This window comes from Neolamprologus brichardi, chromosome 3, assembly GCF_056152115.1.
Source record: "Neolamprologus brichardi isolate AB-2024 chromosome 3, ASM5615211v1, whole genome shotgun sequence".
In the NCBI taxonomy this organism is placed as follows: domain Eukaryota; kingdom Metazoa; phylum Chordata; class Actinopteri; order Cichliformes; family Cichlidae; genus Neolamprologus; species Neolamprologus brichardi.
This window is the reverse complement of record NC_142106.1, coordinates 20152947-20165752: the sequence shown is the minus strand read 5'-3', so window position 1 is coordinate 20165752 and position 12806 is coordinate 20152947. Positions and strand designations below refer to the sequence as shown.

General features: G+C 40.8%; 1 protein-coding gene across 3 annotated transcripts; it reads right to left on the bottom strand.

Moving 5' to 3' along the window:
* Positions 1 to 10351: 10351 nt before the first annotated feature.
* On the bottom strand, positions 10352 to 11953 carry LOC148103808 (tripartite motif-containing protein 16-like). 3 transcript variants are annotated; one of them, XM_087833541.1, is made up of 2 exons: positions 11605 to 11953; positions 10352 to 11499 (listed from the first exon to the last, which is right to left on the bottom strand). In XM_087833541.1, exons 1-2 carry the CDS (start codon positions 11951 to 11953, stop codon positions 10352 to 10354), a joined length of 1497 nt encoding a protein of 498 aa, XP_087689667.1. The 3 variants fall into 3 exon arrangements, with proteins under 3 accessions (XP_087689667.1, XP_087689673.1, XP_087689664.1); XM_087833547.1 differs by having other exon boundaries at positions 10352 to 11783; positions 11919 to 11953; XM_087833538.1 differs by having other exon boundaries at positions 10352 to 11953.
* Positions 11954 to 12806: the final 853 nt, after the last annotated feature.

The window sequence follows — 12806 nt, the reverse complement described above, 5'->3', positions numbered from 1 at the left end:
ACAGGCAGTATTTCACTGTCATTCGTCTGCTACAGTCACCACAGGTTTGAAAGGTTTTAATAAAAATCTACAAAAACACACGAACAGAATTTATTAGTACAGTAAAATCCTGAAAATTCAGTTAGATTCCTAAAAAACAAGCAGTATTTATCCAGGAACCTTTAAATGGTCTTCAGATCCCCGGGCCTCTGTAAAGCGCCGTGAGGCAACTGCTGTTGTGTTCATTTGCTAATTAGAAATTTTTATTGAATTGATTAATGATTATTGAATAAAGAATCAGTATGCTTTTCTCACATAATATCTCAAAATGGTTACATCCATGAAATACTTGGCAGGTATTCTGTCTTTCTACAGCTGAACCATGACTTTCCAGAGTCCAGCTCACATGCACTCAGCTGCTCTATTAATGAATAGAATAGAATAAACCTTCATTATCCCATGGATGAGAAATTTTGGGAAAAACACAAGGTGGTCCTATAAACATAAACAACCAAAGTTTGTATATACAGGTAACAATGTACAGAATATGTATAGAAACATTGAAAAATTTGTATGGAGATATATATAAAATGTACAGTAAACAAACGAGTTGGTGAGTAAGATGACCAAAAGATTGTTAAGCTGCATTAAAGAGTCTGACAGCTGCTGGTAAGAATGACCTGTGGTAGCGCTCCTTCCTACACTGTGGATGTAAAAGTCCACTGCTGAACGAGCTGCTCAATGCTCGTAAAATCTCATGCAGGGTGGGAGGTGTTGTCCATGATGGATGTCAGCTTAGACAACATCCTGTCCTCCCCAACCTGCTCGATGGACTTCAGCGGACTAGGACAGATCTGGCCCTCCTGACCAGTTTGTTGAGCTTCCCCCGTCCCTCTCTGCCATTCCACCACTCCAGCAGACCACAGCATAGAAAATAGCAGACGCCACCACAGTGTCATAAAATGTCCTTAGGAGTGTCCTGTTCACCCCAAAGGATCTCAGCCGCCGTAGCAGGTGGAGACGACTTAGACCCATTTTTTAAAGTGCATCTGTGTTTGTGGACCAGTCCAGTTCGTTATTGAGATGAACACCCAGGTATTTATACTCCTCCACCGTTTCAATGTCCAAACCCTGGATGTTCACCGGTGTGGCTTCTTGCTGAAGTCAATCACCAGCTCCTTGGTCTTGCTTGCATTGATGCTAAAATGGTTCTGTTCACACCAGCTGACAAATTCATTGACGACCCCTCTGTATTCCAGATCGTTTCCCTCCGACACCCGACCCACAATGGCGGTGTCATCTGAGAACTTCTGGAGATGGCAAGTGTCCGTGTTATAACTGAAGTCTGCAGTGTACAGGGTGAAGAGGAAAGGGGCGAGTATTGTTCCTTGTGGGGCCCCAGTGCTACAGACTACCACCTCAGACATCTTTTTATCAATCATGGAGACCCTGCTGACTTCACTAGTTAGTTAGTTGTTTGATAGAAATCCCACAATATGTGGTTTATATTGTCTGGAGTGATTTTCTTTTTCCTCTTTATGAAAACTTATTCTTGACTTGTGGATTTTTTTGTGGTTTTCTCTGTTTGTCTTTGCTAATGCAAAGAGAAAATTAGTGTTGAAATATATGTAGACCTGTAGAAATAAAAAAAAATTCATCAGTTGGTCGTGTTTGTGTAGAAAAACAGTCAAATGAAACATTCTGGAAAGGGAAAAACCTTCCTGTAGATGTGAGAGTGTTCTGATGAAAACACACTGATTTTGTCTTTTAAAAAACAAAGGGAGAAAGAAAAATGATTAATAAATTAATTGTTGTGACCAGTTTAATGTGTTAATGAGAGTAAAACAATGAAAATCATTTCATCATTTAAATTTTTTTTCCATGTACCAACTATATATTTAAAGATGGATGTTAATAAAGTTTTACTGATGCTGGTATGGTTTGCAAAGGTGGGACGTTAATAAAGTACAAATACTTAAGTAGATTTTTCATGTATGTGTACTTCACTTGAGTATTTAGTTTTACTGCCTACATTTTTAAACAAATATCTGTACTTTCTCCTCTTTACATTTCCAAAACAGACGTGTTCCTTTAAGTTCATCTAGCGTTTATATTCAGGGATTAAAGTGGGCTGGAAAAACAGGTTAGTTTGCGTTCATGTGGTGAATTCACTATAAAACACTGTTGGACTGCTTATGATTACATGAAGTGTGGCAGAAATGAATGTGCATTTAAGATAATGATGCTTAGATTATTTAACTGAATTGAAACTTTGTACCAGCTGTATACTGTCTAGTGTGAACACAGCGTAAACCACATTTTTTGAGTGTAGGGGATGAAACGTTGATATGATAGCTGGTGAAACTGCGTACATGTTGTTAAGTTCAGTTGTGTAAATCCACAAAGAGCAGCAGGTCAGCTGATTGCAGCCTTTACACTAAGAAAACTTTATGAAGTTTACATCAGAAATTATTGTGGGCCATCATTTATTCCCCACACTGAGCGCCATTACTAATTTAAGAGTTCCTCCAGCTGCTGAATTCACTTTAACCCCTGACTGCTCATTTTCCTGTTTAGAGGCAAAGTCACCCTCTACAAAGTAGGAAACAGGAAACAGTTATTGTTTTGAAATCTTTCAAATCAAAATAAGCACATTCATTAGAATTAGAATTTAGATTAGAATAATATTTGTATTCTTGTGAACTAATAATATTTTATGATTATATTCTTATATTAATATAGCACAAGCTTTAGTTACCTTGTAACCTGTAAACTGTACTTTTTCACTTTTACTCAAAGAAGTTGCTTCAGTGATTTTACTGGAGTATTTTTTAACACAGGCATCTGTACTTCTACTTAAGTAAAGAGCGCCTGTACTTCTGCCCCCTCTGATGGTGTGTGTAACTCATTACTATCATCTTCACATCGTGGGGTGTTTTTTGGGGGGGAAACCAAGAATCCAGCTCTCTGTGTAAACAACAGGAAATGAGCAGATACACTGTCAGAGTTGGGGTACAGATACTGAGTTTTATTTAGAGGCAGTGCCTGTGTGGTTATGACTGAATATGTACTGTTAACAGTAATTTTGGGGAAACTCCAGAACTGACACCCTGTTGTGGAACCATAAGTCATAACAAGATGATGAGCTTTGGGACTGTTGTGAGGACGGTATGTACATGTTCAGATGCTGTGTAGGTGTTCAACTCTTTGATTTTAATTTATCCAGAAATAAAGAGTCTGCTATTGGAAGATTATTTCAACTGTATTTGTTTTTTTGTGAGCAAGCCCCTCCAAAGTCTCCCACTGCCCATCTTAATGTGACCAGAGGTACAAAACAACAGAGATGCTTCTGTGTGCACAGGTGCTCAAGTGTGAACTCAGAGCAACAATTAAAACAAACACACTCCAGATGAACCTGCTGTGATTCATGCAGATGAGTCAGGATGTTGTTTATGGTGTTTTTATTCTCCCTGTTTTTCCTTTGCAGCTCCCTTTATTATGTGTTAGCTGCTTAAGTGCTGGTGTCCTGATTCTTTCTGCGATTCACCTTTAGTTAAGCAAGCATGACTAATGTTTCTGCTATTAGTGATGTGTTTTAGCAAGACAGAAAGAAAAGGTCATTACTTCTGTTAAATCTGTTGGATTTTGTTCCTCATTTGCATATTTTCTGCTTGGCTGCAGAAGCTGAAAGTGAAACAGTCACTGTGTGCCTGCACTAATGTTTCCCTGTGATGCTTGCAGTGGTGTTTTGTAGATGGGGAGACATTTAGTGAAGACCTCACATTTTGTTTCAGTAACAATTAAATTCACCCTGATTATTTTCATCTTGTTTTTACTGCAGCTGTAACATTTGTAAAACGACACTGAGAGAGAGCCTGTTTCTGCATCTTTGTTTTGCTCTTACAGGAGTTAAATGTTCAGATGATGATTCCAGCTGTTCTTCAACCTGCAGAAACTATCATAAAGCTACTACATCTGGATTAGAACAAATCATTGTTTTTAATATCAGTTTAGTCGTGTTTATTGTTCCTGCCCAGAGATCAGGTACAGAAATGGTCATCTCAGAGATGACAGCATCTCAAACTAGCAACGTCAAAACAGAGCAACAATAAACTAAATACATGCACATCTACGCAAAACAAACAAACAAATGAGGCAGTTACTGAGCTGAAACATAGTTAACAATGTACATGAAAAAAAAATCAACAGCTCGCACACTGCAAGTTTCCAACTTTACTAGTTGTTTTGCAAATGTTTCCAGCACTCGTGATCTTCGTCGGACAATAACACAAATCAACGCCATCTGATATCACATGTTCCCGTTCCACCATAAGCTGTGCATTGTAACATGACAAAAATGCATTGAAAAATTCAAAAAGGAAGAAAACTCCAGCGCTATCTTATTAAAAAAATAGTTCCACGTGTTTATTAAAGAGGAAAAGAATACTAGTGTAATTTAATACAAACAACTGAAACATACAGGATAAAAGCCAGGTGAACAAAATCCCGGTAACAGACATGAGAAACACAGATATATGCACCAAAAACAGTATGCAGTACCATCATAGACAGCCATATAACAACTAGAAGTAGACATAGTAGAAATACTCAGAAAAAAAGACATTGGTAAGGGAACACTAATAGAAATGATAAAGTAACAACTTTGATGACATTTAATTAACTGTTTAATAACTGTGTCACCTGATGGTGACAGAAGATCTCCTGTTTGACTGATATACAACATTCACTCATGTTTTCTCGGGGCTACTCCATGAGACACACCGGTTTTCTACTGAACATTACATGAGTCATATTGATATTTTCTATGAATATGCATCTTTTGCACTGGCGTTAGATAGTACCTATTAGTTGTGTGTGTTTCTTTCCCTGTGGTTATTATTTACCAGGCTTTTCCACGAGGATGATGATGGTGAAGATGATGTACATTAATAAGATATAAACACTGACCCACTCACAGTGACTGAAACAGGACAGTGGGAGGTGTCAGAAATAGCATCATTACATTGTTCATTTATTACGCAAAGCAGCAGAAATGCACATTAAGCTTAACTGCAGGCACACTCACTTGTCCTCATTTGACCTTTGTTTTTACATGCAGACCACGCCCTCTTTTACATGATCAGAGATCCAGATTTGAATCTGCAGTGCAACAGCTGTGAACTTCAAATCCAAAAACAGTCGGTCAAAATACTACTTTTGATAAAAAATGTTTTGTAAAAGTTGTGAGTGGCTAGCAGTAATATTCAGCATTACGTTATCAAGTGCATGAAGCATACCTCTCTCGCTGCCTTTCTCTCTGTCGTTCTCTCTCTCTCTCTCGCTCTCTTACTTTCACTCGTTGTCTCTCTCTCTTCCTCTTTCTCGCTCTTTACAAGCCAATCCAAAATCTTCATCACCTCATCATGACGAGAGCATATGTTCTCCTGGAGCTTCTTGGAGGGGGCCACCAGCTTGTGTTTCTTTAACACTAGATTTACTAAACCTGCGCAAATTTGCGTAACTTCCCTAAACCCAACACCCCCTAGAATTACTGTTTTTTTTATTTTCTGGTGCAAGTCCCGAGGTGTTAAGCACCCCTGCTGAGATTTTCACAGGTTGTCAGCTTGTTTCTCCTCCAGCCTTTGTTGTGCAAACCATCCACAATCCTTGAGGCCTGGTACATTTGCATTTGCTCACTCAGAGTTGCTCAGATCCAAGTCAGGCCAAACCTCTGTGTTACAACTTTCAGAAATGCCTGCCGTACCTATACAAAATATCTCACACATTGACTGACCTGCAAATATAAAAGACACACATTCACACCTTCCTTGACTCTCAGCACAGATCTTCCATTGTTCCATTGTCACTGTGTATGTGAGGAAGTGGCATTGCTTGACTACAGCACAGTGCTGTGCATAAAAGCAGACCGACCAAGGCGGGAGAATGATTTCTTGTTCGCATTTCTGAGAACGCACATCAGGATGGCCTCCGTATCACTGCCACGCAGGAAGAACCTCTCCGCGCAACAGGCTTTGGCCTTGCTTCAGGAAAGGAACGAAGCAGATTCCGATGGAGGAGAGGTTTCATTTGTCCAGCAGGCCACTGATACCTCCTCAGAAGAATCTGAAAAGGAGATGGAACAAGAACCCAACATGCCTCCACGGAAGAGGCCCCGTGGTTCGGGGAAGCCCTGCCAGAGCCACACGGCAAAAGACGGCACTGTGTGGGTTGAGGAGGACATTGGAATGCCCAGTGCAGTAGCAAATTGTTCGTGCTTCACTTCACTGTCCATGCACACAATATATTGCAACCAAGCCAGACAAATTTGGGATCAAGTTCTGGATGGCCACGGATTTGGACACCAAATATGTCTGCAGTGCATCTCCTTACTTGGGAAAGGACCCCAGTCATCAGAAGGGAGAGAGGCTGGCAGAGAACGTGGTCATGAAACTGATGGAGCCGTTTTTGGATGATGGGAGAAACGTCACAACGGACAATTTCTTTACTTCACTGTTACTGTCGCACAGACTGCTGCAGCGAAAACAACGTTACTGGGCACGGTGAATAAAGTCCGGCGTGAACTTCCTCAACTTGCAAAAGATACTGCAAAGTGAGAGGTATTCTCCACTTCAGTGCTTAGAAGTGGCGATGTCTCCTTGACAATTTATGGACCTAAAAAAACCAAGACTGTGTGTGTTCTAAGTTCCATGCACCAAGACGTGACAATCGGTGACGGCAGAAAGAGGAAACCCAACACAATAACAGACTATAACCATATGAAGGTATGTGAATGTGTTTCACTGTTAAACACCGATGCGAAGATTCTTGCAAACATTTTATCACAGCGCTTAGAGGTAGCGTTACCAACAATCATTTCCACAGATGAATCTGGCTTTATCAAGGGCAGATACTCTTTCTTTAACATTGGACGTTTCTTAAGTATAATTCTTGACTCTCCCTCAACTGATACACCTGATCTGGTCACTTGATGCTTGATGCACTTGATGAGAAGACCTTTGATCGGATGGAGTGGGACTACCTTTTCTATACTTTGGCCCCAGATTCATATCATGGGTTAAAACTCTCTATAATTCACCAATGGCAGCTGTGCATACTAATAATATGATCTCTTGTTATTTTAAATTCTATAAGAGCACTAGCCAGGGTTGCCCTATCTCCACATTTGTTTGTCACCGCTATAGAGCCCTTAGCATCAGCCATACAGCAAGATACTAGTATCAGTGGAGTCGTCTGAGGAGGCCAAGAATACAATGTTTCACTTTACGCAGACGATCTATTGCTCTTTACAACTGACCCCACACTAAACACCTCAAAACTACTAAGCTCTCTGCAAAGGTTTGGTTCAATGTCTGGCTACAAAATAAATCCTCAGAAAAGTGAATTCATCCCAATCAGTACAGCTGCAAAAAAATATCCCATCTAATTCAAAATCAATAATAAGAAGTTTAAATCCCTTGGAATCGGGATCTCCAGCTGTTACAAAGATCTTTATAAAGCAAACTACCTGCAAATGTTGGAGAATCTGGAAAAAGGACATCCATTTATTTATTATCCCTTTCCCTCTGTGGGAGGATTAACTTATTTATAATGAATGTGTTGCCAAGTCTCCTTTACCTATCCCTATATTTGTAACAAACATTTCTTCAGCCCTTTAGACAAGTTATGACAAGTTAATATCATAATTGGAACAAGAAGAACCCACGTATAAGAAAGAGCATCCTGCAAAGGTCACATCCACAGGGTGGGCTGGCTCTGCCTAACCTTCAGTTTTATTATTGGTCAGCCAATATTAGAGTACTGCTCCATTGGAGGTGTGACATTGATCATTTAGACTACAATTATTGGAAACAATATGTTTGCCCCCTCCTTGTCAGGTGGAGGCTTTCAGATTTGGTGTAAAAATGGCATTCTGTCAATATAAGACCTTTATATAAGCAACAAATTTGCCTCTTTCAAGCAGCTGGTAAACAGGTGTTTAATACCCAAATATAATCTTTTTTTAGATATTTACAACCACAAAACTTTGTATCCTTGAGTACTGATTGCTTCCCCTCTCATCCAAGTGGTGATATTTTTAAAAGTTGCATTCGATCAGAAACAAATTATGGGTAACATGTATAATAAACTTATCCAACACTAGCTCAACCACTCTTAATCATCTAAAGGTAAAGTGGGAAAAGGATTTACACGTTGAAATCTCAGGGGAAGACTGGCTGAAAATTATAAGAAGGATTTATTCATCTTCAATTTGCCAACGTCATACTGTTATTCAGTTTAAAATTCTACATCGACTACACTGGTCAAAGACTAAATTTCAAGACTTAGACCAGATCTGGATCCTACCTGTGACAAATGTGAGCAGGCTACAGCCACCCTTCTACATATGTTCTGGACATGTTCAATGCTTCATCAGTTTTGGAAATTAGTTTTCTCTACTCTTTCAAAGATTTTGGGATAGCCATTTGGTCCTTGTCCCTTTCTTTATTTGGTACCGGGGAGTCTTCTTGTTGGTTTATGAAGTGTGTAAGTATCCTCCCCCATAAAAAGTGTTTCAGCTCCTATAGTGGCGGGATTACACCTGTTGATTCCCCTGCAGCAATGTGAAGCTTATTCACACTGCCCAAACCCACCACGTGAGCAGGGTCATGATATCATTTATGTCATGTGTTTTCCATGATTGCTATGAGACACAAATGGTCAGACTGTAAGTGTTAACACATCTTATTTCATTCCCATCACATAAAAACACTAAGCAGTGCACGCCTGTTAAATGTTTGCTTCCCACACCAAAAGTTTCTGACTTTGTGCAACAGACTTGCTGTGATCTAGGGAATTGTGCACCACATATAACAGTTGTGTTACACTTTATTCTGCTTTAGCTGGAAGCTGATGAAGGACATTCAGAGAATGTGTCATTATTTCAAACTGGAAACTTAAGGCTGCAAACCTGTTTCAGAAATCCTCTGGATTATACCATGAATCTCATTTGTTTCATTGTTTTTGATTCACTTATTGAAACAGAGAAGGTATGATTAGATGATACTTGTTGGGTGGAACAACCAGGCTTCCCTGAAACCACACCCTGAACCCACTGCTCAACCCCTCCCCTGCAGCTGAGCCACAAATTACACTGTCTGTCATCACTATAACTGCATGTGTACAATGTCGATATTAATGTTATGTAACAATGATGATAAAACAATATGAGAACATAATTTGATTGAGCAAAACCTATTTATTAACAACTATTAGTATAAATAAAACGTTCATTCTGTTATCTTTTAATAGCAAAAAAACATTAAAGCAGTGTCCAAACCTCCTCCAGATCCTTTTGCATGGTGCTGTCATCAGCTCGATGCACAGGTGACTAAAATAATGATAAAACAATCAATTCTCTAATCATTGACTAACTGATGAATCACTGCAGCTCCAATATATTGTTGCATTTGACAACCCACTACAGCAACTACAGAATAAAACCACTAACTAGACTGATGACAGATTTCAAACATGCTGAATATGAAGAGTAGTATCATTTAAACTCACATGATTATCAGCCATAACAACAAATTCAGATTTATATTGATGTAAGGTATATGTTACGTCCCCCCGAAGGGGTCTAGGCATGCGAGGGAGGGGATCAGTAACAAATGAGTCCAGAACAGAATGAAAGAAAAACAGACAGGTGTTTTTAGTAAATAAAATAGTCTTTATTATAGATAATCTTAACATAAAGAGCCGGCAACACCGTTTTACCAATAACACTTGGAAAAAGGAAAAAAGGTTGCAACAACAAAGAACACAACAACCAAACAAAAACTCCACACCACGAGGAGGCACTTCCAGGGCCCCACAAGCTCACCCTATCACTAGCAGCAGCTAGCTTTACTGCTGCCGAGGCCCACAAGCCCACACTACTCACGTGAAGCAGTTACACTGCACTGCTTCCACACTATAGGATCTCTCCCAACAACTTCAACACCCAATATGGGAACACCAGAGAAACCACACACTACTCACAGCTCATCCCCAGCTTATATGACCTCAGAGAGGTAATTGCTGACTGGGCCCAGGTGGTAAATGAGTCCAATGAGCAGCGGCTATGTCCTGGGGAGAGAGAAGAGCAAGAGAGGAGGAGGCGGAGAAAAACACCACGCCCACACACGGGCAGTATCAGGAGGCCCAGCTAGGGCTGTAACAGTATATAAATGTAAGTACAGTTTGAATCAGTGCAATATTATTTTCACACATCAATGGACCACTGAACTTCTCAGCTTCTAAAATGTAAAGCCTCATTTAGAAACTACACAAGTACATATAATGGTCAGAGATCAACATGAACCTGTCTTCTCTATTTGACTTTAATCAACTCTGCAGTGGATCCAAGTCCATAAAGATAAAGTCCAGCATAGAGCGGCTGAGTGAATGTGGTCTGGACTCTGTGGAGGAGAGTCATGGTTTCAGAGACGCTGTAGAAAGACAGAATACCTGCTCTGTGATCCAGGTACACTCCTACTCTGGAGGACTGAGGACCTGAGAGGACAGTTTGGACTTTGTTGTGAAAGAATTGAAAACTGTTTGTGTCACAATATAATGCCCAAGAGTTGTCATTGAATCCAAATCCACATTCATCTGACTCTCCTGCTCTGCTGATAGTCTTGTATGCAACTGCTGCATCAACTCCACCCCCTCTCCACTCCACCTCCCAGTAACAACGTCCAGTCAGACTCTCTCTACTCAGGACCTGAGAATACTCAGTGAATCTGTCTGGATGATCAGAATAAGACTGTGATTGATTAATTCTTGTTGTTTTTCTGTTCCCCTCAGATAATAACAGATGTGTGTTTGCTGTGTTTGGATCCAGTGTGATTTCACGTGAATATTTTAAGAATCCAGCTCTGGTCTTTGGCTCTGGTGGTGACAGTAAAACATCCACTTCAGTGACTGTCAGTGAGATGTTTGTCCATTCCTCTCTCAGAATGTCCTGTAGTTTATCTCTGGTCTCTGACACAGCTGCTGTCACATCCTCAAAGTAGCTCAGAGGACGAATATTGATGCTGGATGAGTGTGTAGACTCACTGAGTGCTGACAGTGAGGGGTAGTTGTGTAGAAACTGGTTGTGATCCTCTGTGTGTGAGAGCTGCTCCAGCTCGCCGTCTTTCCTCTTCAGCTCAGCGATCTCCTGCTCCAGCTTCTCCTGAAGCTCTTTGACTCGACTCACTTCAGTTTCCTGCTGGGATCTGACCTGCTGCTTCACATCAGAGCTTCTTTTCTGGAGGAGACGGATCAGCTCAGTGAACATCTTCTCACTGTCCTCCACTGATTTATCAGCAGAGCCATTGATGGCCTCCACCTCCTGTTGAAGCAGCTTCACATCTTTCTCTCGCTCCTGGATTCTGTGCTGGATGTTTAGTCGTCTCACCTCGAGCTCCTTCTGCTTCTCAGTCCTTTCTGCTGCAGCTGGGACTGTTTCATGGCCTTTATGAAGAGAGCAGATGTTCTCCTGGAGCTTCTTGGAGGGGGCCACCAGCTTGTGTTTCTTTAATGGAGCTGCATCATAGTGAGGTTGGAGGTGTTTCTCACAGTAAGAGGCTGGACAAGATAAACAGGACTTGATGGCTTTCAGTTTCCTCCCAGTGCAGACATCACAGGCTACATCTTCAGGTCCAGCATAGCAGTGATCAGCTGGAGCAGCTTGGTGTCCAGTCTTCTTCAGCTGCTCCACTAAATTTGCTAACATGATGTTTTTCTCCAGGACAGGCCTCGGTGTGAAAGTCTTCCTGCACTGAGGGCAGCTGTGGATTCCCTTCCTGTCCTCTTCATCCCAGAAACCTTTAATACAGTTCATGCAGTAGCTGTGTCCACAGGTTGTAGTCACCGGATCCTTCAGTAGATCCAAACAGATGGAACAAGAGAAGGTTTCTCGGTCCAGCTGAACTCCTTTCTGCGCCATTTCTCCTCTCAGTGTCAGTGACTGTGTGAGTTTCTCTTCCTTATAACAAAAATTAGTCTGAGCTCTGATCTCAACAACCTGTATTTCTGCAGTGAATGGAGCCTGTCAGCTCTTACTTGTCACCACATGTTGGTTACACCCATCTTCAAAGTGAAGATCTGAAGGAGAGGGAACAAGGAAACGTGGACAGAGAGTTTATGAGTTGGAAGAAGAGGGAGGGTTATCGGGCTGTGCTTCATTCCATAAAGAGGAGCGGTTTGAGAGCAATACTGTGATCTTTTATTTAATTTTGTTTGCTTTTATAGTGTGGTGGCAGATTTCTTTTCTGATGTATTAATTATATATTTTAATCATATCACATTAGTAATAGTAATATGACTTTCTCAGGTGGTTGTAACTTTTCTTAGAGTGAGAGGGGGTCAAGGATGAGCTGGACTGAAGTTATAGGGATATATGATCTTCCGTCGAATGTCTTTGTCTGTCTCTGGGTATATAAGATGTAAGGGCGGCGGCCACAATTCAGAGATCGCCCTAGGGTTTTGGCTGGGATGTTTCTCTCCATATTGCAATATGTTATTAAACCATTTCAAAATGCTCACTGGGTGTGTTGCAGGTTATTGTTAACATTTCCATAACAATTTGGTGTTGTCGAACAGGATTCCTCGGTTAAGTTTAGCTGAATCACGGGCACGCAGTGATTGGCCATCCTGAGGTAAAATTGTTTTCAAAAAAGAAGGTGTGCTTCAGCGATGTTCAGCGATTCACACATGCAGGAATCTTTAACAAACCAAGAGAGGGACTGCAAATAATCTGGAACTGTGAGCTGTTTTGATTTGGGGAGGGTTTTTAACCA

Bases quoted from the DNA above. Each gene is read 5' to 3' on its own strand.
- LOC148103808 (XM_087833538.1), bottom strand. From the start codon at position 11,953: ATGGCGCAGAAAGGAGTTCAGCTGGACCGAGAAACCTTCTCTTGTTCC.